This window comes from the organism of the source record quoted next, unplaced genomic scaffold, assembly GCF_019419815.1.
Source record: "Pyrus x bretschneideri cultivar Hongxiangsu unplaced genomic scaffold, Pyrus_bretschneideri_v1 Contig7, whole genome shotgun sequence".
Lineage (NCBI taxonomy): Eukaryota > Viridiplantae > Streptophyta > Magnoliopsida > Rosales > Rosaceae > Pyrus > Pyrus x bretschneideri.
In genome coordinates, this window is record NW_025999809.1 from 5,530,064 (window position 1) to 5,552,429 (window position 22,366).

The 22,366-nt window shown below is 38.3% G+C and overlaps 4 protein-coding genes across 6 annotated transcripts; 3 read left to right on the forward strand and 1 right to left on the reverse strand.

Moving 5' to 3' along the window:
• Positions 1–113: 113 nt before the first annotated feature.
• LOC125472461 (WD repeat-containing protein WDS homolog) lies at positions 114–3,793 on the forward strand. The gene is given in 5 exon segments (XM_048573942.1): positions 114–1,796; positions 1,925–2,026; positions 2,645–2,845; positions 2,847–3,281; positions 3,392–3,793. Coding segments are annotated over 5 exon segments (1,569 nt in total). The 5' UTR covers positions 114–1,151; the 3' UTR covers positions 3,578–3,793.
• Positions 3,794–4,347: 554 nt separating this feature from the next.
• LOC125472419 lies at positions 4,348–11,163 on the forward strand. Of its 3 annotated transcripts, none has more exons than XR_007254369.1 (15): positions 4,348–4,627; positions 5,350–5,505; positions 5,634–5,750; positions 5,837–5,921; positions 6,241–6,349; positions 6,483–6,550; positions 6,656–6,775; positions 6,851–7,911; positions 8,145–8,345; positions 8,438–8,498; positions 8,895–9,008; positions 9,431–9,544; positions 9,654–9,760; positions 10,109–10,186; positions 10,785–11,163. XR_007254369.1 is itself a non-coding variant. In XM_048573830.1 (14 exons), exons 1-13 carry the CDS (start codon positions 4,536–4,538, stop codon positions 9,750–9,752), a joined length of 2,403 nt encoding a protein of 800 aa, XP_048429787.1. In that variant the 5' UTR covers positions 4,348–4,535; the 3' UTR covers positions 9,753–9,760; positions 10,785–11,163. The 3 variants fall into 3 exon arrangements, 1 of the variants encoding a protein (XP_048429787.1); XR_007254368.1 differs by having other exon boundaries at positions 4,349–4,627; positions 5,344–5,505; XM_048573830.1 differs by lacking the exon at positions 10,109–10,186 and having other exon boundaries at positions 5,344–5,505.
• Positions 11,164–14,344: 3,181 nt separating this feature from the next.
• LOC125472583 lies at positions 14,345–15,467 on the reverse strand. Its single transcript, XM_048574226.1, has 2 exons — positions 14,948–15,467; positions 14,345–14,647 (listed from the first exon to the last, which is right to left on the reverse strand). The coding sequence occupies exons 1-2, from the start codon at positions 15,064–15,066 to the stop codon at positions 14,419–14,421; spliced, it is 348 nt and encodes a 115-aa protein (XP_048430183.1). The 5' UTR covers positions 15,067–15,467; the 3' UTR covers positions 14,345–14,418.
• Positions 15,468–18,798: 3,331 nt separating this feature from the next.
• On the forward strand, positions 18,799–22,105 carry LOC103959983 (alcohol dehydrogenase class-3). The gene is made up of 9 exons (XM_009372369.2): positions 18,799–18,964; positions 19,093–19,229; positions 19,864–19,910; positions 19,997–20,322; positions 20,613–20,695; positions 20,777–20,852; positions 21,317–21,474; positions 21,550–21,711; positions 21,800–22,105. Exons 1-9 carry the CDS (start codon positions 18,931–18,933, stop codon positions 21,914–21,916), a joined length of 1,140 nt encoding a protein of 379 aa, XP_009370644.2. The 5' UTR covers positions 18,799–18,930; the 3' UTR covers positions 21,917–22,105.
• The last annotated feature ends 261 nt before the right edge of the window (positions 22,106–22,366 follow it).

Consider the following 22,366-nt stretch of genomic DNA (forward strand, 5'->3'; position numbering starts at 1 on the left):
TATATTCTTTTGATAATATAAATAAATATTTTGATTTAGTCAAAACTCTATAAACGACGTGCCGTTTAATCTCGTTGGGATAAACCAGAAGATAAACTGGGACCTAGTCTTTCCCTCAAAACGAAGCAAACGATGTGTTAAACTCTCTGAATCTCTCCCATTAACTGCCACTTTGCTGCTTCCCAAAATTCCAACCCACCCTCACAAATTTACCACTTGTTTCCAATTTTTCCCCACGAATCCAATCTAATCTTCCCAACCGCCAAAAATTCCTACTGGTTTTCGAATTATCGTTCTTTCTTCCTCTTCGAGCTCCATGCTCTTCTGGGTTCGTTGGATTCTTCTGAATGGCCATGGCAGTTTTCGGCGTATCGGGCTCTAGGGTTATTTTCTCCGAGATCGGAGCTGTTCTGGGTTCGTTTTAATTTTGCCAGTTTTATCTGAATTTGTTTTTAATTGCCATTTGAAGGTTTTTGGGAATTGAGGGATTTTAGGTGGATACTATTTTTGGGTTGGTTTCTGTGTTTTTGGGCTTATGGGTTAGGATGGTAAAGCTGGCAGCTTCATTTGAGGTACAAGTGCTTTTCGCGTAAGGACTTCTGGGCATTGAGAAATGAGAATTGAGCTCTTCTGTTGTGCTGGTACGTTTTCGTTTGAGCTTTTGTTTGGCAGTAGATTTTGTTGTTTGAATTCAGAATTGGAAGTAGGGTTCTAGGGAGCTTCTCTGCAGAGTATGAGTGCTTTCTCAATGAGGATTTTTGGGCATTGAGATTTGAGAGCTTCCCTTGACTTGGTACGCTTTCGTTTAAACTTTGTTCGGTATTTACTGCTTTTGTTGTTTGAATACAAAATTGGAGGTTTAGGGTTTTAGGGAGCTTCTTTGCAGAGTGAAGGGTTATAAAGTTGATTTTCTTAGGTTTGGGGTATTTGGGTATTTGGTTACAGAGATATAAAGTAGAATTCTTTTCAAGAGTGGTCATTCGGAAGCCTCCTTTACTGGAAATTCGAGATAGGAGGCGTGAAATTTGGCAATTGGCAGAATGTTTGCTTTCTCTTCTGATTTCATGGCTGGTGGAAGGAATGGGGATCGTTGACTGTAAAAGGCTAGGAAGTTCATCAAACCATCAAGGATTTGCCAAACTCCATTGCTGATGGAGGGTTCGCCTAGGCTTGGGTCAAAAGGCCTAGTTAAGAAACATGAGTTTGTAAGGATATTAATTCAATGCCTGCTTTCAATTGGCTATGAGAAGTCTGCTTCATGCTTGGAGTTGGAGTCTGGCATTTCGTGCAAATCCGATGATTTTCAAATGCTGGAATCACAGATATCAAGCGGGAATTGGGATGGTTGTGTTGATACACTTAATACTGCTCAGGATTTGACAGATGAGACCAGAGCTGCTGCTTTGTTTCTTGTTCTCAAACAATGTCTTTTGGAGTATTTGAGTTGCGGGGATGACAAATTGGCTTTGGCCATTTTGCAGAAAGAGGTGTCAGCATTACATGTAGACAGAAGTAAGGTTCACAACCTTGCTCGGATCATCCTTTCCTCAAAGGAAATGGAGCAGAGCAAGACAGACGATATTGCTGTTTGTGAGTTGCGAAAAGAACTACTGCAGGAATTGGAAAAATTGCTTCCTCCACCGATCACGCTGCCTGAGAACAGGTTGGAACATCTGGTTGAAACCGCTGTTTTGTCCCAGATTGATTCATGTCTGTATCACAATTTGTCGGATGCTGTTTCACTTTATGCTGACCATTTATGTGGTAGGGACCAGATCCCTACTGAAACTGTTCAGGTGTGATTTGCCAGCAATATTGCTTATGTTTCGAAAATTGAAGTTATGAGGGTTTTACTTTTGTTTGCTCAGATGTTCTTCTGTTGGAGGACTGACATACGCATGAACACTTGTTTTCCCTGGTGCAGATTTTGACTGAGCATAAGAATGAAGTGTGGTTTGTACAATTTTCTAATAACGGGAAGTATTTGGCCTCTTCGTCAAGTGATTGCACAGCCATCATATGGAAGGTACCATAGAATTATATCCGTATAAGTTTTTATTCAACTTATTGAATATTGCTTTGATGCTAAAGTTTCAGTGATGATTAATATATTAAAGCGCACGATATTTTACTTATTTGGTGGAAGTGTGGTCTTCATGCATAAAAAATTGTGGATAAGTAGAAAAGGGAACGAGATAATCTTTTGAGATCATGGAAATTCCTGCTTTTATCTCAAAATTTATAAGGAAAGAAAAATAGTTTATTCTGTTTTAGTAAGAGGTGTGTAGGAAGGAATCTGGTTTTAAGCTACGTTAATATAACGCATTGTGTCACGTGGAGGAATGCATGATCCAAAGAGGTGTATCTTTAATCGTTAAATTTTGGTAATGCAGTAAAAGCATTTGTATTGTTCCCAGATGTATTATGGCAATGTTAATATAGGTTTCAATCATGCAAAACAGATATAAATGCTATACAGGATCCTAACTTTTATGATTGTTACTTTAAATAGGACTTTTGTGTTTGTATGAACTGATGCTTAAAAAGTGTGCGCAAAAAATGACAAAATAAGATACTAACTGGAATAACTGGAAGATGCCAAGGTGCTAGGATTTCTGACATTAATTCTGCCATTCTGGGCCAGGTCTTGGAGGACGGTAGGGTGACATTAAATCATACCCTGCGAAGTCACCACAAACCGGTATCCTTTCTAGCATGGAGCCCTGATGACTCAAAGTTGCTTACGTGTGGAAATGTTGAAGTACTTAAGCTATGGGATGTGGAAACAGGTACATGCAAGCATACATTTGGGGATCCTGGCTTCATTGTCAGCTCATGTGCTTGGTTTCCCTGACTCAAGGCGACTTGTGTGTGGCAGTTCCGACCCTGAAAAGGGAATCTACATGTGGGATTGCGATGGCAATGAGTTAAAAGCATGGAGAGGGATGAGGATGCCCAAGATTTTAGATCTTGCTGTGACACCGAATGGGGAAAATCTTATCAGCATTTTCTCTGATAAAGAAATTCGGATTTTAAATGTGGGAACAAATGCTGAACGCGTCATCTCAGTAGACCATGCTATCACATCCCTTTCAATTTCTGGGGACAGTAAGTTCTTTATTGTCAACCTAAATAGCCAGGAGATTCATATGTGGGATGTTGCCGGGGAGTGGGAAAAGCCACTGAAGTATATGGGCCACAAGCAGAGCAAGTATGTGATACGCTCCTGCTTCGGTGGATTGAACAGCACATTTATTGCCAGCGGTAGTGAGAATTCACAGGTATGCTTCCGAATTTGTGAATTTGCCTAGAGTTGTGCAGATATACAAATCATTCTTGTACCAATGAACCAAACGGAACCTCACAAAGTTCAAATCATTATCTTGTCTAGGTATACATTTGGAACCGAAGAAACTCTAGGCCGATAGAGGTTTTGCGTGGGCATTCAATGACCGTGAACTGTGTGAGTTGGAATCATAAGAGACCGCAGATGCTGGCGTCAGCAAGCGACGATCATACCATCCGCATATGGGGGTCTAGCCGACCTAATAAGATTCAACCTCAGAAGCTCAGTTGAAAAGATCACATCTCCTGTTTACATCCCGTCGCCTTCTGTATATATAGCCCTTGTTATTTTCAAGCTCCTATTCATCAATTAGTTTTGTGAATATGTTTTTTGAAAATTTTGGTGTCGATTTCCATTTTTAGATCCTTAATTTTAGTCTCCATGAACATAATGTTGGAAGTAAATTGGAAACGTGTTGTGCTATTAAATATCTGTTAGCTTTGCTTTTCTTTTGTTTTTCCATCAACGGAGACGAGAGATTTGAATTTCGCTAAATTAAGAATCTGGTGACATTCGGTGGTACGAGCCGAACTTTTGCCGTGCCACCCAAATCTACTGTACCTAGTGATAGGGGCATTGTTGAGATCCTAAAACCTGTTTCCTATTTCCAGTTTGCTGTGTTTCTCTCACAACCCAAAAACAAGGAACCAAGAAAACACTCCAAAACCGAAATGAATGCTAGGAGGCCGGTTGAGAAGAACTCCAACCAACGAGATGTTACTGTGATAGTATTTCGAATCAATTGGACATTTTTGTAATCTTAATATTCGAAAGTTAATACGTAAGACGGTGCGTGATGGATGGTCACGATTTATTTGTGACCTGAAGGGGAAAAAACGACATAACGTTTCGATTTAAAATTTTTCAAAATGTTAACACTGACGTGGCTCAATATGAACCCTCGAGAAATTCAGATGGACGGTTGGAATTAGGAAGTAGAAAGTAAGGTGGGGAATCAGAAGCGCATTTTGGTAAAAACGCAGCGCGACTGCGCATTTGGCCTTTTGTAAAATCGACGAAGGAAGTACATGGGAAAGAGAGAGGAACGGACTCTTCTTCCCGCATCAGAGAGAGCGAGAGAGCCTCGATTTTCTCTCCCCAATTTTCTCTCTCCTCGGATTCAGATTTCACAGAATTCTCCTCAAAATTCAAATTCCGAAATTGGGGTCGCAAGTTCGGGCGAAATTCCATGAAGTCCGATCTCACGATGGCAGGACCTTCGCGGCCGTTGGATCAGACCCCGATTTCTCCCCCTCCGTCCTTCGAGCATCTTCGCTGCAGGTCAGAATTCGAATCCCTTGATCGTCCCTGAATTGCGTTAGGGTTTTGTTTATTTGCTGTAATTCGATCCGTATGCATCTGCGATTTTGGATTTGGCTAAATTTGATTCTTGCAAGTGTTGAATTTGAGTTATATTATTGTAATTAGGAATCTCCAATCCGATAATCGTTGTGTTTAGTTTAAGTTGGATATTTTAATTCAGTTTTTCTATTTTCGTTTAATTTGAAATTATCCTGTCTTAGTGGTTAGTTGCACTTTATAGATTTCAAGTTCAATGTAGCTTTCCAATTCTGTTGGTTTGTGCGAAATGCTTGTTCGAATTATGATGTAGTCTCGAGTACATAGGACGGTTCGGTGTTAATGATCGAAAGTACAGAGGGCATAAGAATGGATCAGCACCGATGGACTTGGACCGCTTATACGCTTTAGAAGTGAAATGATTGTATAGCTATGGCTCTGGAATTGGGAAAATACTGCAAGGCTGCAGTTTGTGATGTTGATTTAAAACGATAGGTTTGGGTTTGACTACTTGGTGTGAATTGTTGGTATTATATATTATTAAAAGATCGACCATAAATAGAGAGATTTTTGTAATTTTTTGAAATAATAATTTTTCCTTGATTATTTCAAACGTTTCATTTCCTAAATACTGAAAGTTTACATGTGAATTAGCATCATAATACTCCTATACAAGTGAACTTTTTAATTTTTTTCAGTGGCAGAAATGTGGTTGGCTTGCTAGCACAAAGGGAGATTTCACCTAGAGCAAAACATGTGCCCAGAAGGGGGTGGGGAGAAACTTCTAAAAGGAAAGCTAGTTCCTCTTATGGGCCTAAGGGTGAAGCAACAAGAGATGCAAAACGTGGCCTTCTCTCATGGTACCAACCATTCTCTTTTTTAACTTTTTTCAAGCAGGTTTGGGTGTGACACTTTTTGTACCTTCTATATGAGGTTATCAAAGATGCCATGCAGTACTTATTGAATCTTTATTTCATTGATCTTTCAGGGTTGAAGCAGAGTCACTGCGGCACTTGTCAGCCAAGTATTGTGATTTAGTGCCTCCTCCAAGGTCAACTATTGCAGCAGCATTCAGCCCCGATGGAAGAAAACTTGCTTCTACACAGTAAGTTATCTCATTTTGTTCACTTATTTAGATTTGAATACTTATTTCTGATCTTGACTCTATTTCAAATCTTTTCATGCTTGCAGTGGTGACCACACTGTAAAGATAATTGATTGCCGAACTGGCAGATGCGTAAAGGTTTTGAGCGGCCATAGAAGGACACCTTGGGTGGTACGTATGGCTTGTGCAATTGCAGATCTATTTATTCTTCATCTGCTTCCTAATATTTGCATCTTTCTCTTTGAACTTCTTAGCCAAAAGTGAAATCTATGTAAATAGAAGTCTGCTGAAAAACCAGATACAAATTAAATAATCTTATCCCATTTGTTTGAAATATTATATATCAATTAGCTGGTCCAAAATGTTTAATTAATTAATTAATGGCTGCGGTAGTTGCTTCTGGGGCATGTGTTTTTCGGTACTGCCAAAATCCAACCACCAAATTGTGATTATTATTTTGACGTGGAAGTAACTAATGGCATTCTTACAGGTTAGGTTTCATCCTCTGAATCCAGAAATAATTGCTAGTGGAAGTTTAGATCATGAAGTTCGCTTATGGGATTTAAACACATCAGAGTGTATTGGCTCTCGTGATTTCTGTAATTTCTGAAACTTCAGTGTCTTACAAATTTAGTAGTGCAGCATTTTTTTTTTTTTTTTTTTTTTTTTGACACATTGTATTTTTCCTAGAATTCTGACATAGTTCATATCCCTTTATGAATCTCTTCCCAGATCGACCTATTGCATCTATTGCTTTTCATGCCAAAGGGGAACTCCTAGCTGTTGCATCAGGACACAAGGTGTTGATTTTTTATGACAGTTCTTTGTTATATCATCGAAGTCCTTGATGATTAGTAATGGGTATATATGTTTTGATAACACTGACATAGAAAATATGGTTTCAGTTGTTTATATGGAAATACAATGGGGAACCTTCTTCTCCAGCCATGGTATTGAAAACATGGCGTTCCCTTCGAGCAGTGCATTTTCACCCCCAAGCTGCTCCATTCCTCTTAACTGCTGAGGTAATTTTCCAAGGGTATTTAAATGATTATTCATTCCTGATATCGTATAGGTTACATTATTGAACTGATATGCAGGTCAATGATCTTGACTCTTCAGATTCTTCAATGTCTCGAGCAACATCTCCCGGCTATGTGCATTATCCATCTCCTGCTGTTTTTGTGGCAAACACTGATTCTAGTGAACGTCTTAGTTTGGCTACTGAATTACCACTTATGTCCTTGCCTTTTGTCTTCCTGCCGCCATGTGTAGATGATCCAAGAATAGTAAAGCAGCCTGAAAACGGGCCTGCTGGATCAAATAGCATGCAAGTCACCTCTGCATCAATGCAGTTTCAAGCAGATGCAAATGCAGCAGAGCAGGATGCCACCACAATTTCTCCAATGGAGACATTTCCATCAGCTCCAACTGTTTCCAATCTCAATGCTGAAGGCAATGCAGATAATTCTTTCCTTAATGGAACCAGAAGTGGTATTTGTAACCGCACAGGAGATGCAATGGAGACTGATGAGATGCCGGCTGTAGGGGGAAGCCAGCATGGAAGCTTGACTAATTTTGATTCTGCGAATAATAGAGTTGAAAATACTTCAAATCATCCTGGTTTTATTGAATCTGGGCAAGCTTATAGGACGTTTCCTTATAGAGATCCTGCATTCTGGGAGCTACCTTTTCTCCAAGGGTGGTTAACAGGTCAAAGCCAAGCTAGTTTTCCCTCAATGCTTCCTCTTAATCGTGGTGGGCTTGACAATTTAGCTCAATCTATGGGTTCTTCTAGTTTGGTGTCGCATCTGTCTGCTCATAATGTGGCGGATGTGGCAGCTTCTTTGGCATTGCCAGGAAGCAGCAGTGTATCTGGGCTTTCTGGAAGATCTGATTTGCAGCATTATCCACACTTCCGCTTCTCTGGATCAGAATCAGGGGATAGTACTTCCTTAAATACACAACCCGATGAGAATGATGCTCAGCCCATTATTAGTAGAATCCAGTCTGATATTGATACATTAATGGCTGCAGCAGCAGCTGCAGAATTACCATGCACTGTAAAACTAAGAGTATGGTTGCATGATATAAAAAATCCTTCTGCTATGCTGAATGATGAAAGATGTCGTTTAACCGTTCCCCATGCTGTTCTTTGCAGGTATGTGAACATCTTTGATATTCCTTTTTTTAGTTTTCTTTTTCCAGCTTTCTCTTTGTGATCTTCTTCATTCTTCTACATGGCTCTATATTTGATTGCAAATTTACAATATCTTCTAGCACTCACATCTATATTGAAAACAGTTGTAATCAGATGCATTTTATGGATTTTTTGTGCTTAGCTTGTACTTATGTTTATGTTACAACTTCTGTGTGTTGCATATGCTTTTGCAGTGAAATGGGTGCTCATTTCTCCCCTTGTGGGAGATTTTTAGCTGCCTGTGTTGCATGCATGCTTCCTCATACGGAAGCTGACCCTGGACTACAAAGTCTAGTTCGTCAGGATTCTGGAATTGCAACATCCCCGACTCGCCACCCAATCTCAGCGCACCAAGTTATGTATGAGCTTCGCATATATTCACTTGAGGAAGCCACGTAAACTTCTAATCCTTTCGTCAACTTTCTTATTTCCTTTATTCTTTTATCAACATCTTATATATTATGAGTTATTCAACTTTCTCGTGCAGATTTGGTTCAATACTTGTGTCTCGGGCTATTAGAGCGGCACATTGTTTGACTTCAATCCAAGTTAGTTTCATGGAAAATTTGACTGCTATTTGCTTTTGTTTCGATTTATTCACTGGTGCCTTGTATCATGCTTTTATTACCTTGGACTCATTTTCTAACAGATTTGGATCCTTGACCTCTTGTTCTATGAATGATAAGGTCGAAACTCATGGTTAATAATTATGCAGGTTTAAGTTGGATAATGACTTTCTTTTTTGTTTAATCTTATATGTCTATTTCTGGAAGCTGTTTAGCCTACCGTCTATTGTCATTTGCCACTGACAATAAACTGTATATGTTCCTGTTGCTTTGGTACTTATGGTTGATTTAGTGTAAATTCCAACTACTGATACTTTTGCTTTCGATGTGGAAAGGATATTTTGAGTTGAGCCTCTGTGTTTATGCTGTGTCCTGCAGTTCTCCCCCACGTCTGAGCACATATTATTGGCTTATGGTCGACGCCATGGTTCTCTTCTTAAAAGTATTGTCATTGATGGGGATACAACCTTACCTATTTACACTGTTCTTGAGGTGAGCGTCCAGCGTCTTCCCTCTTGTTCTGTAACTGAGTAGATATTATTTTATCTCACTTTCTGCTTGATGTTTGTTCTTTGGGAAAGTATTAGTTGGCAAAAAATACTATTCGTTGACATATGCTTTCTTTTTGTAGACATATAAGTTAGAAAGTGTAAAATGCTGGATAGTTTTCATTCAAGGAATGTAATAGTATGCCTTCAATGTTTATGACACAGTGATGAATAAAAATTCAAAACCGAGTGAACTTTTTCTCTTTTTACCTTTTTCTTTAATTGGAAAATGAAAAGCACTACAGATATATTTCTGCTTAATATTTTAACATGTCAGCACTGTCTCAGTTGGCATGTTGTTTACTATTGTTCCTAAAGTTTTACTTTGTCGCACTCTTAATTACCATCATTTCTTTTTTTATATAGGTTTACAGAGTTTCAGATATGGAACTTGTGAGAGTGCTTCCCAGTGCAGAGGATGAGGTTAATGTTGCTTGCTTTCATCCCTTTGCTGGTGGAGGTCTGGTTTATGGGACCAAGGTGTGCTTCTGACGTTTCAGAAATCTGGCAATGATCAATCTACTGCTCTTTTGTTCTTTTCTAGAAGTTTTGTTTGACATTTACAATACTAATTTTCTATGAATTGCAGGAAGGGAAGCTTAGGGTACTCCAGTTTGATGGTACTCATGATGAAAATTCCGTTGGACCAAAATACTTTGCAGAGGAAAATACAGCTGTTGCAGTATAGTCAGCAAGGTTGTAGCATATTCTTCCTTTCATGTTTCGTCATGAGTTTTCCTTGTGTCATTATAAGGGGTCAATAAAGTCATAAGTTGGGGTGCTGGGTTTGGCAGGTGATAATGTTACCATTTGAAGATCTTTACATTCGGTACACAATTAAAGTTGGTGTGTATGTGTTGATTGAAAAAATATAATGTTTGTTGTCAACTGTTGTGTTCTTATACGCCCACCCCACCTATTTGACTCGATTATTCACCGCATGCAATCTATTGGAACTTCACTTTGACATCTCTCTCTCTCTCTCTCTCAGAAACCGTTCCAAAATTTAATCTCACTAGAATTGAATTCCTCTTCTTTGTTCAGATATTGAGGGAAATGGTTCAGAGAATTGCTTGCTGAGCATATATTATAAACTCCAAAAGCCTAGCCTTTTTCCTTCAGGTAGATGTATTTTCCTATAAATTCAATATTTGCATGCTTACCCTTATAATAATTTGCGAACTTGGCTTTGATTTTTATTGGCTTTTGTTTATTTTTGGAGGGTGGGGGAGGGGAGGTGTTATTGGTATCATAAATTGAGGGTTATTTATGAACTTAACTATTTATTTTGACTTTAATAGTTCTGGAGATGGTTTTGGATCGTATCAATTGGTTAAAAATTTGATGTGTATTTGACTATTTGTGTTTGTTGGCTTCAATCTAATCCATTAGGGTTTCGAGTACTGGTGTTTGGTTTTTGTTTGAGGTTTGTGGCTTTGGATGGAAGTTTCCATAAAGTCGTATCATCTGTATGTGATTGCTCTATAATTTCCATGTCTAGTAATTCGGAAGATGCTAAGTTATAAAAACTAGACTAGAACGTGTAGCATCTCTTTTTCACCTCCCCTGCTCTGAGTCCTGTAAATTTACTCTGCAGACGATACAAAATGCATTTTACCGAGACTGTTGCAATCCAGATTTTACGAGCAGTGTGTATTTTCGTATTTTGGGAGTAATTGTCCGCCTTACATCTTTTGTTTGAATGGTTTTTTGGTTGCAGGATCCATGGCAACGTAGATATTGGGAAAGCAAATCCATAAAACAGCTTCTGCAGTTGGAGCCACATAGTTCTAACCCTATGCATGCTTCTCTCAAACCACAGTTCTAATCAGCTGGGGAAGCTGGCGTCGGGGTCCTGAAAGATTGCACAACCAGCTTCATTGAGGTGGATGGCGGAGTTTACGCATTTACGGGTGACGACAAAGTGAGATTGACGTTTCGTGCTTGTACATAAACCCTTGTTTGGTCAATTAACAGACCGTTCGAAGTCGACTTTGTATTCATGTAACACTATCTAATTGTGAAGTGCAATTTTGATACGGAGACTGCTTCTCTGTGTCTAGAATTCCAAAGAAAAAAAATCCAAAAACTTTTGTCCAGCTTTTGCGTCAACAGCTAATTATACTAAACAAGCTCACATTGTAGTAGCACAAATCAGCATCATATCCAAACAAACGTTTTGGTCTATTGGACTTGTACCATCATTTTACCAAAATACGAAACCCTAATACAGGGACGAAGCTAGAAATTTAACTAAGAGGGGGCACCTTAAAAAATTTGAGCTCATTTTTTGGACAAATAAAGCTAGTTCTTTTACAAATGCTGAAAAAATTAATTACAAAATGCCTAATTTTATTACTCTATTGTCTAATTTTATCTTTAATTGTTGACAATCTAATGCTCATTTGTACTAATTAACCAAATGCATGCAACTCAACAAAGTTTAGACATTAGTGCATGAGGGGCATTTAAAAACTAAAAGAGGATTTTCACTATTTTAATATGATTAATTGAATAATTAGCAAAGCAAAAAAAATGGGAATGATTAATTGAAAAATTCGTAATGAAAAAAAAAAAAAAAAAAAAAGGATGAGAGGGGGCATGTGCCCCCATTGGGCCTTACCTCCCTCTGTCCATGCCCTAATACTTCCCAACACAAAACGTTTCCCCTATCACTAGATATTAGGGTATGCTTTCTTGCTAGGTAGCCGAATATGTTGGGTTGTCAGATTGTTAATTGAAGCCATAACGTTTTTGCATTGATCTGACAATCTAACATGTTATTAAATTAGGGTGTTTCTCTCTTGCTAAATGGTTTGAGACATTGTATTGACAAAATGTTGATCAAGGTTGTTAATTGCGGTCACATACAAATAATAATCTTAACCAATTTTCATTTTGATAATTCATTCGTATATTGTGTCGAAATTAATAAATTAAACTTTTTTAGGGTAAATTGTTCAGAAATAAATGGTAGTCTTTATTGTTAGGGGAATTTGCACATATACTACTTGGACTTTGCTGGTGTGCGATACTACTTGAACTTTTAAATTTTATTATTTACAACCCCAACTTTATATTATATAGCAATGTACCACCTACAACTACAAATTTTGATCGAGTCGCATTTGATTCACGACTTCTGAAACTCCGCTATACTCCACAAATTTGGAAGCAATGAGAGAGGGGTGGTTGATTTGGTTATGTTGAAGGGTGTGGGGTGGGAAGCTGGTGGGGGAGATTAGATGGGGGCCTACGCGTAGGAGCTACTACCATTATTAGGGTTTTTTTTTTTTTTCTCTCTAATTTTTGTTTTCAAAATTAAGAAAATAAACTAAATTGTGTCCAAGTGGTGCACACGTTAGGTCCACGTAAACATTCGATGTAGCAACTGTGTTGCCCAAACCATCACTGAATAGAAATTTTAAAACAAGCGATACGTTGTAACGTAATGCAAAGTCTAGGTTGTAAATAAAAAATCAAGTGGTAAATACGCACACTACCAAAATTCCAAGTGATATTGCGTAAAGGGTGGTGCTATCAACAAATTTATTTTTATCTCTCATACACTCCTCTCAATTTTTGGCTGTCATATGAAAGAATTGGAAAAAATTAACAAAGATGTATGCAAAATAAAAAAACAGGTGTGTAAATAGCACTACCTTGTGCAGATACCTGTCTGGGGTAAATTACATTTTATTTTACCTTCTTATGTCTGAGTGAAGTCACAACCATAAATAGCTTCTTTAAAACAATTCAATATCGTACATTACTTATTATTATATTTTAGTTTTATACATCCGATAAATTTTCGTCAGCTTCACCGTTATATGTCAACGTGATCGTGTTTGGCCCCACAAAATTTGTACCACATAGTACATAGATAAAAAAACTCAGATCTGACCCATAATAGGATTCTCTCTTCCTTTAATCTCTCCCCTTCTTCTTGAATGGTTACGATTAAGCCACGTCAACATCTTATATTGAATTTTTTATGCAAACAAAAAGCAAAGATAAGGGGAGAGAAATGAATGAAAATAAGAGGAGAGATGTCACATTCCAGTCTCGGCTCCGACGTAGCACGATATTATCCGCTTTAGGCTTACCATTCCCTCACGGTTTTGTTTCTGGGAACTCCCAAGCAACTTCCCAGTGGGTCACCCATCTTGGGATTGCTCTAAGCCTGAACTCGCGTAACTTCGAAGTTCTGATGGAATCCGAAGCCAGTGAGTTCCCAAAATGACCTCGTGTTATATGGAGGTGGGCATGTACATATAAGGACACATCACCCCCCTTCTATGTTAGTCGATGTGGGATGTTACAATCCACCCCTTAGGGGCCTGACGTTCTCGTCAGCATACTCGCATCACACGGTAGAGTGGCTTTGATACCATTCCCTCACAGTTTTGTTTCTGGGAACTCACAAGTAACTTCCCAATGGTCACCCATCCTAGAATTGCTCTAGCCCGAACTCGCTTAACTTCGGAATTCCGATAGAATCCGAAGCTAGTGAGTTCCCAAAAGGTCTCGTACTATATGAAGGTGGGCATGTACATATAAGGCACATCACCTCTCTCTCTATTGGTCGACGTGGGATGTTACAATCTACCCCCCTTAAGGGCCTGACGTCATCGTCGACACACTCGCACCACACGGCATAATAGCTCTGATACCATTCAGTCACATCCCAGTCTCGACTCTGTCGTAATACGATATTGTCCGCTTTGGGCTTACCATTCCCTCACTGTTTTGTTTCTAGGAACTCACGAGCAACTTCCCAATAGGTCACCCATCTTAGGATTGCTCTAGCCCAAACTCGCTTAACTTCGGAGTTCCAATGGAATCTAAAGTCAATGAATTCCCAAAAAGTCCTATACTATATGGTGGTGGGCATGCATATATAAGGCACATCATCTCCTCTCTGTTGGTCGATGTGAGATGTTACAAGAGAGAACCGGAAGAGCGGGCAAAAAAGCGGGTGCATTGTGCCAAACCAGAAGAACAGGCGGGTGTCAATATCATTGCCCACAAATAGATGAATCATGAATTTCTTTGGTTTTCTCTTTCTAAAATATCATATTTGACCAGTCAAAGGAACGTTAAAGGCGATCTCGATTACGTAAAGAGGATTAGTTCCAATGGGACATGCATTGACCAATTGTTCTCCTTCTTTAGGCTACTACCACAAGATATCGATCTCTCACTAAATTTACTAACCCTAGAAAAATAAAATAATAAAATAATAAAATATTGAAAAATATGAATAAATTATGAGCAAAAGAAGACAATAATCAATATGAATAAATTATGAGCAAAAGAAGACAATAATCATGGATTAAGGATGATAATAATAATTAAGAAGAAGAAGATGAAGAAGATTCGAATTTGTAGTGTTTATCAACAGCAAGAGAAACATCCCAAGTGCAGGTGAGTCCCCTTGGGATGGTGACAAGATCTCCAGCTCCAAACTCGACATATTCCGACGACCCTTTTGGATAATATGCCTTCACTCTTCCCTTCAACAAATAACACGTCTCCTCTGCATCAAACTTCAGCTGGTACTTCCCCGGCGAGCAACCCCATCTGTAAATTCATAATTCCAAAACAAAATCATAAATAAACCTACAAAAAAAAAAGCCCTAAGTTATATATACTTGAGAGAGAGAGAGAGAGAGAGAGAGAGAGAGATGGCAACTATGTGCCTTTGACTGAGGAGCTAATCACACCTAATCCTCGTGAGCAATGGTTGATCTTTTATTATTTTGGTCCTCACTTATTTAGGGTTTAAAGTGGCGCACTTGGGACTCTAATCGGCACAGAGAGCTAATCGCGCCTAGTCCTCTATTTACCGAGAGAGGGAAAGGGAGAGAGGGAGAGACTTACTTGGGCCAGCTCTTGATGTCCAGTTGGGATAAGCGAGATTCAGAAGGGTTTCTTTCAACTATGATTCTTAGGTCTGAAGATGATGAGGAACTTGCTGAAGAGGAGGGTTCTGCAGCCATGAAAATATTAGAAGGAATGGTTGTTTGAGAGGATGGAATATGAGTTGCAAGAATGGAATATATCTTCTGGACTTTTTTTTTTTTTTTAATTTGGTTGAATTTTTGGGCTACATATATATTGTGAGGGTTTTTCGAGAAGCTTCAGAAAAAGGGAATCTTTTACAAGGTATGAGAAGGATAGGAAACCTTCCTACTGTAAAATCTCTCTAAAATTGTACAAATTGGGATCAAACAAATTTTATAACTTTTAAAAAGTTATTATTTAATAGACGTGTGGTTAAAAAATATTAGTTATTGCACTATGGCTTGTTTCCAAAACTAGGCGGCTTGATCGAACCAATCCTAGGGCAGGTCCTGAGAATTTGGGACCCTAGACGAGCTTTCAAAGTGGGGTCTCTGACTCTTGACCCTTTGTACATTGACACGTGTAAAAAAAAATCATTAAATACATGAAAAATCTATTTCTCATCAAATATCATTAAAAATTAATATATCTATATATATATAAAATAAAATAAAAGATATACAAACATTACTCAAATATTACTCGTCTCCCGTTTTTAGATGCAAATGCACTTATTAAGTTTACATAATTTAATTTTTCAATCAATTCAAACCAAAACAGAAGTCCCTACCCAGTACGCCAAATTCCAATCATTTTCTATTGTTACAATGTTACTTATTACATTTAATAAATGAATGAATGGTTGGATTACAGAGACAACATCTTACAGCTAGGGAAAATACTAGAGTCAAGAGGATTGTAATTTTCGTATACGTGACTAGGTGGATGATGCGGATTTGAATAATTTATTGTATATTATATAAACTAATTAATTTGAAATTTTTCAAAAAAGGTGAGAGTTTTAGCCTTTTAGGCACATAATAAAAATATATATGGTGTGATCTTAAAATAGGGTAATAAAACCCCATAAAAATAAACATAAAGGTGATATTTAAGAGAGAAGCAAAAAAGTAAAAATAAGATGGTGGAGACTATTTGAAAATGAGAAGATGTGCAGCTATAAAAAAAATTAAAAAAAAAAAAAGATGGTGGGACCATCTTAAGTAAAATCGTGCAATTAAAATGATATTGGGAATAGGGTTGTCTTCTTCCTCGCGCAGGGCTGACCCTGCAACAAAAGATTTTCAGATTCCAGCGTTTACATATAAGCCCGAATAGCTCCCCCCCCCCCCCCAATCCCTGACTTGCCTAGCTCCACCTAAAAGTTGGGGGCCCTTCTGAAGTGGGGGCCTTAGGCGGGCCCCTACTCCGGCTACCCTCAAGGCCTGCTCTGACCAAATCTCCTCAATTTCGAAATTTCCTTGTTGAACAATCTGTTCTTCCCAGTCGGAATATGAGGAGTAAATTCCTTCCCTTAGAACCATAGACAGTCAAGTGAAATCCAATCCACAAAATAATTTGGTCTATGGATATCATCGTTGTGATAAAGGTCGTAATGCCAGAAGAATCATTAAAGATATTTCAAATTGTTAATTCATCGCCAGAGATGGCTTTGAACCAACAGTTCATTATCTAATGGATTTTTTCGTTCTAATACTTCATCCAAGAGTTATCAGTATTTACCCAAAGTGACATGGGTGCCATAGAATTACTTAGTTTAGATACCATATGATTTACTTATTTATCATTAATTAATGAATGTTGTGCATATTCCTAAATTGGATTCTTTGGAAGCTAAGTATCTTATTTCTGGCATATCTTTGTATGTACATAACTTAAATATTATATTGACTTATTTATCCCTAATGAATGTTGTATTTCTCAAATAGGATTTCTTGAGCGTTAGGTATTTTACTTCTTGCATATTTTTGTCCCCAATGACGGTTATATCTATGTGGAGACGGGTTTCGTTCAATCAGACCAAAAAAAAAAAATTTATTAGTACCATACATAATTTATTTCAATACATAACTGATTCCCAAATTGGGACTAAATTTTTTTATAACTTGAAGAAAATTATTCCAGTATAGATGATTACTTTAAAGAGTTTCTCCTATAAAAAAGGAGCAAGATAAAGGCATACCCTTTATTTCCTCCCTCCCTCATTACTATTTACCATTGACTTATCACATGCATCATGTCATAGTCACCAAATTAAATTTCATTTTCCATATGCTTAAATAGGGTAGAGGACCAGCCCATGAAAGCGACTCTTTTGTGTGCAAGTAAGTTTACATGTGAAATTTATTGGACGGTTTTAGAAGGAGAATCTTATGTACATTTTTGTCTACCCAATTAACTTATCATTGACTTTTAACAAAATAACATAAAACATATTTCTTATCATGATTCCTTGCTAGCTACTTAATGGTGTGTACAATAAGGCGTGATCTTCTCGTACAACCATTTACTTTAATATGTTATTAGTTACAACTCAATGCTAATAAAACTCATCAAACACATACAGTGTAGGTAGGAATATTATTTTCTACGACCGGAGCATGGCGGATCAAATTTGAATACCTTAGAAGTCTGGTCATGGACTCAACAGCCTCCTTTGCAGAGCTGAATAAATGGAGCAGCGATGCCACCATCATCTTGTTCAAGAATTAGCGGGTGAAGTCGTCACCATGATTGTTCTGCAAGATACTGAAACCTAATTCAGTAAGCAATCAACATGTTTCCTAGAATCTTAGGGTCCTTATATAAGGATTGACGTGCACACAAGTAATCTCACTCCTAAGAAGATGCAATATTTAATTTCTAGATTTTCTTTGAGATTCTCTTGGTTTAATCCAAATTGGCCTATCCTAAAAGGTATCATCCTCGAGCTTTTGATCGGCACCCCTCCCCCATTTGTTGGCTAACTCACAATTGTTTATTCTTTTACAAATTACTTGGATTTGTGTATCTCCACCTAGTACAACAGTGCGCGAATTTAGTTCCAACAATGTACATTTCTTTCTAAAAGAAAAAAAGAAATTACTTTCTTAAAAGAGAAGTTTCATTACATTCATGCATTGTGATTTTTGCCCTACTAAGCTAGAACCTCACCCCTTATTAGTATTTGACAGGTATTGAACCAAAGACCTAAAAAAGTAGTTGACTTTCATAGTTGTCTAGTAAAACTTCTATAGTGTAAATTAGAGCGTGACTGTGTTTTGAAAATTATGAAGGTTATTAAGAGATGTATATTTCTTTTTTTCTTTTTTTAATTCGAGCATCAGATATAGAGTTAGTTTTCCTCAAATCTCCGGTTCAGAACGTGACAGTATCATCTTGTGTTAGGGTAAAAGGAATTTTACAATGCACCAATACAAACACGCTTAGGGCTCATTTGGTGGCTCAACTTAGACTTGAACTATTCTAACAAATTTAAATTATTGTCCTCACCATTATTTGATGAGCTTAACCGTACTTTATAAACTGGAAAACAGTCTAATAAATTGTGTCTTTCAAGTCTTGTTCAAAAAGCGAGATTCCATAGAACATGCTCGTACTCATTTCCAATCTTGTCCAGTCTCTGCCACCGAACGACCCCCTAAAAGTACAACCCTCCTCGTTTCTCTCTCTTAATCATGGGTTGGGTCAATTGAAAGGAAAATCTCTTGGACCCAATCAAGTATCAGAGCCCAAAGACCTCGAGGTTTCATCAAGCCCACACAAGCAGTACCCTAGTTTTTCTTGCATTCCAAACGGCTCGTAGAGGCCCAAAAAAGGGGGATGCTTAAACCGGTTCGAGTACAGACCCGGGTCAGTGTAGTTCACTAGAGCACGTTCTGTCAACTCCCACAACAATCAGTTGTTCACATATTCCGATCCTCACATTTTCTCTCTTCCTCTCTCTCTCTCTCTCTCTCTCTCTCTGCGCTTTTCGCTTTGTGGTTTCAGTCAAATCCATGGCTACCCAAGGTCAAGTCATCACCTGCAAAGGTACTCTCTCTCTCTCTCTAGATAATATATGTGTGTATACATCTTTCTGTATATGTATATACAAATGATATGGTTGGTTGTGATTGAGAATATGTTGTGTGGGTGAAATTGAAATTGGGAATGCGAAGCGGCGGTGGCCTGGGAACCCAATAAGCCGTTGGTGATCGAAGACGTGCAGGTGGCTCCGCCGCAGGCTGGAGAGGTCCGGGTCAAGATTCTGTACACCGCTCTCTGCCACACCGACGCTTATACCTGGGGCGGCAAGGTAAAAGCTTTTCCATTTCTCCTACGAGTCGGTTCCATAAAACTTGCACTTGCTTGGATTGTTAGAATAAGTTGTGATCTTTGTTTGGTTGAGATGATAATGATTGTTTAAATTTGTCTAGTACTCGGTGGCTTAGCCGGCGGCGACTGTTGTGAATGTAGTGCAAATGGGGTGGTTATTTATTGAATTTTTGTTGCTGTTTTGGTTTTGAAGCTTGGATCTACAGGCCTTCAGACGTCTCATCAAAATATGAAAATTTCCATTGCCTAATGTTGTATAGAGATATTGCGTAATAGTTATTTACCAAGTTACGAATGGAGGTGTTCTGAATGATGTCTGGAAATCAAATCTGACCGATAAATACGGTATAAAAGAACTGAACTGATTTCATAAATAGTTATGAAAACTTAGTGGGTTTCTTGGGATGGTTCGGAAGGAGCTTGAATTCTTAATAGTAGTGTCGTCAAGTCAAAAAATTTCAAATTGCAGCACTCTAGTTCATAGTTCTGTTTGTTCATTTTAAAGAAATATGACGGGGGCATTTGAATCTTATTTGAAGATGAAAAGTAGTCTGATTGAGGATCAATTTTATTTAGAGGGAAATGTACCTGTGTTCATTTAATTTGCCTTGCAGGATCCTGAAGGTCTCTTCCCTTGTATTCTTGGTCACGAGGCTGCAGGGTATGTTACTTATGCATGTAGTGTCGTGGATCAATGGTTTATAGTGTCTTTGGTGCTGAAAGGGGGTCCACTTCATCTTGGTGCAGGATTGTTGAGAGCGTTGGTGAAGGTGTTACTGAAGTTCAGCCAGGAGACCATGTCATCCCTTGTTACCAGGCAGAATGTGGAGAATGCAAGTTTTGCAAATCAGGGAAGACAAATCTCTGTGGAAAAGTACGTGCTGCCACTGGAGTTGGAGTCATGATGAGTGATCGCAAGAGCCGTTTCTCTGTAAACGGAAAACCTATCTATCATTTTATGGGTACATCAACATTTAGCCAGTACACAGTTGTTCATGATGTTAGCGTTGCAAAGATAGATCCAAAGGCTCCATTGGAGAAAGTATGCCTTCTTGGATGTGGTGTTCCTACTGGTAAGGATAATAGTACTTTTTTTAAGCTAGGCCTGGTGAATGTATTTCAACTTTTGTTAAAGCATACACCTTAATCATAATAATTTGTAATATTAAATTCTATAACTGGTTATATTGATAGATTAGAACATGGGATTTTCATCACCGCTGTCTTAGTAATTGGCTTCGTCCTTTTTATGGGGAAAAAGAAAGAAGATTGTAATGATTGTCTTCTTCTCTATGGTTGTTGCATATGATGTACGACTTATCTTATGCTTCTATCTTGATTAATCATGTGTGTCACATACTAGGTCTTGGAGCTGTTTGGAACACAGCAAAGGTAGAAGCGGGATCAATTGTTGCTATTTTTGGCCTTGGGACTGTTGGTCTTGCTGTAAGTTTGTAATCAAACCTTAAGTTAATAATCTTGTGCTGAGTTCTAAACTGTAATGAAGTAATTGTCATAACTTGACAGGTTGCAGAAGGTGCCAAAACAGCTGGTGCATCGCGAATCATTGGCGTTGATATTGACAGCAAAAAGTTTGATACAGGTACATATTAAGTTCTCCATATTAAAACCTTACTACACTATGTAGTGTCTTGTAATTTACTGTTTTCGAAAGTATGGAAGAGGTCTGGTTCTACATGCTTGGGGACAAAGCTGGTGTCACCTAGTGGGGCGAGAGGAAAAGTTGACTTCTACCCCTTATGGGAATAAGGAAGGAAGAATATTAGGAAACTAGTTCCTGTGCATAATGGTAGTCAGTAGGTCACATTCACGCTCCTTGCATAATCTTGAAGCACCTGAAATTAGCCTTTTTGTAGTATTGTACTTTTATTTCCTGCACCTTGGATTCTTTTTCTTCTGTTCTTTAACTTGTCGTATAAGACAGAACAATGCGTATCAAGCTTTTGTTTTTAATATCTTTTCTCATTAGCAGTATCTTGGATTCATTCAGCAAGGTTTTTATTAACAGTTTAAAGTTGACATTCTATTGCAATTTCTTATTTGCAGCAAAGAAATTTGGAGTTACTGAATTTGTGAATCCAAAGGATCACGAGAAGCCAATCCAACAAGTCCTTGTTGATCTCACTGATGGTGGTGTTGACTACAGTTTTGAGTGCATTGGAAATGTCTCCGTGATGAGGGCTGCCTTGGAGTGCTGCCACAAGGTGAGTGCATTTATGACCGCTGGCTCGAATAATTTTGCATAAAACGCATCTGGAGGTTGCTGAAACTCTTTGCAGGGCTGGGGGACATCTGTTATTGTTGGTGTTGCGGCATCAGGGCAGGAGATCTCTACTCGTCCTTTTCAGTTGGTAACTGGTCGTGTCTGGAAAGGAACAGCCTTTGGTGGTTTCAAGAGTCGCTCGCAGGTGCCATGGCTTGTAGAAAAGTACTTGAAGAAGGTAAATGATTTTTAACAAATATTCAACAATATGAATTCCTTTGTAAGAAATTATATAACGTATAACATTATGTCATGGCCTTTTGCAGGAAATCAAAGTTGATGAATACATCACCCACACTTTGACTCTTGGTGAGATCAACAAAGCATTTGATCTGATGCACGAAGGGGGATGCCTCCGGTGTGTGCTTTCTACCGATGCATGAAGTGGGATGCCTCCGGTCTGCCCTTGCTTCGGATTCACGAAGAATTCCATGTAGGCTCATTCCTAGTTTCTCATGTGATGGAACTTTCTCCTTATCCTTATCCCTTTTAGTGGTAAGATTTCAAAAAATAAACTTGACAGTCCCTGCTTTGTTTATAAATAAAACTTCTGGCTGGTTTGCTACTTGTTATATTAAAAAGTCTTGCTCTTGTGCTTTGCTATCGTATGCGATTGTCGGAATGTTTTGCTGCAGAATTATAAGATTCTGATTGGCGTTTTGTCATAACTGAATCTTGTTATCCATCGCGTAGCCTTACGTTTATCGGTTGAGAAGCCTAAATGCCATTATGCCAGTTTATGAAGAAAGCTTATTTCTTCCTTCTTTTTTTTTCAGTTTTTGCTTTTCCGTCAAAGAAAAGCCTTTCATTGTCCTAAGTTTCAGGAGCGAAAT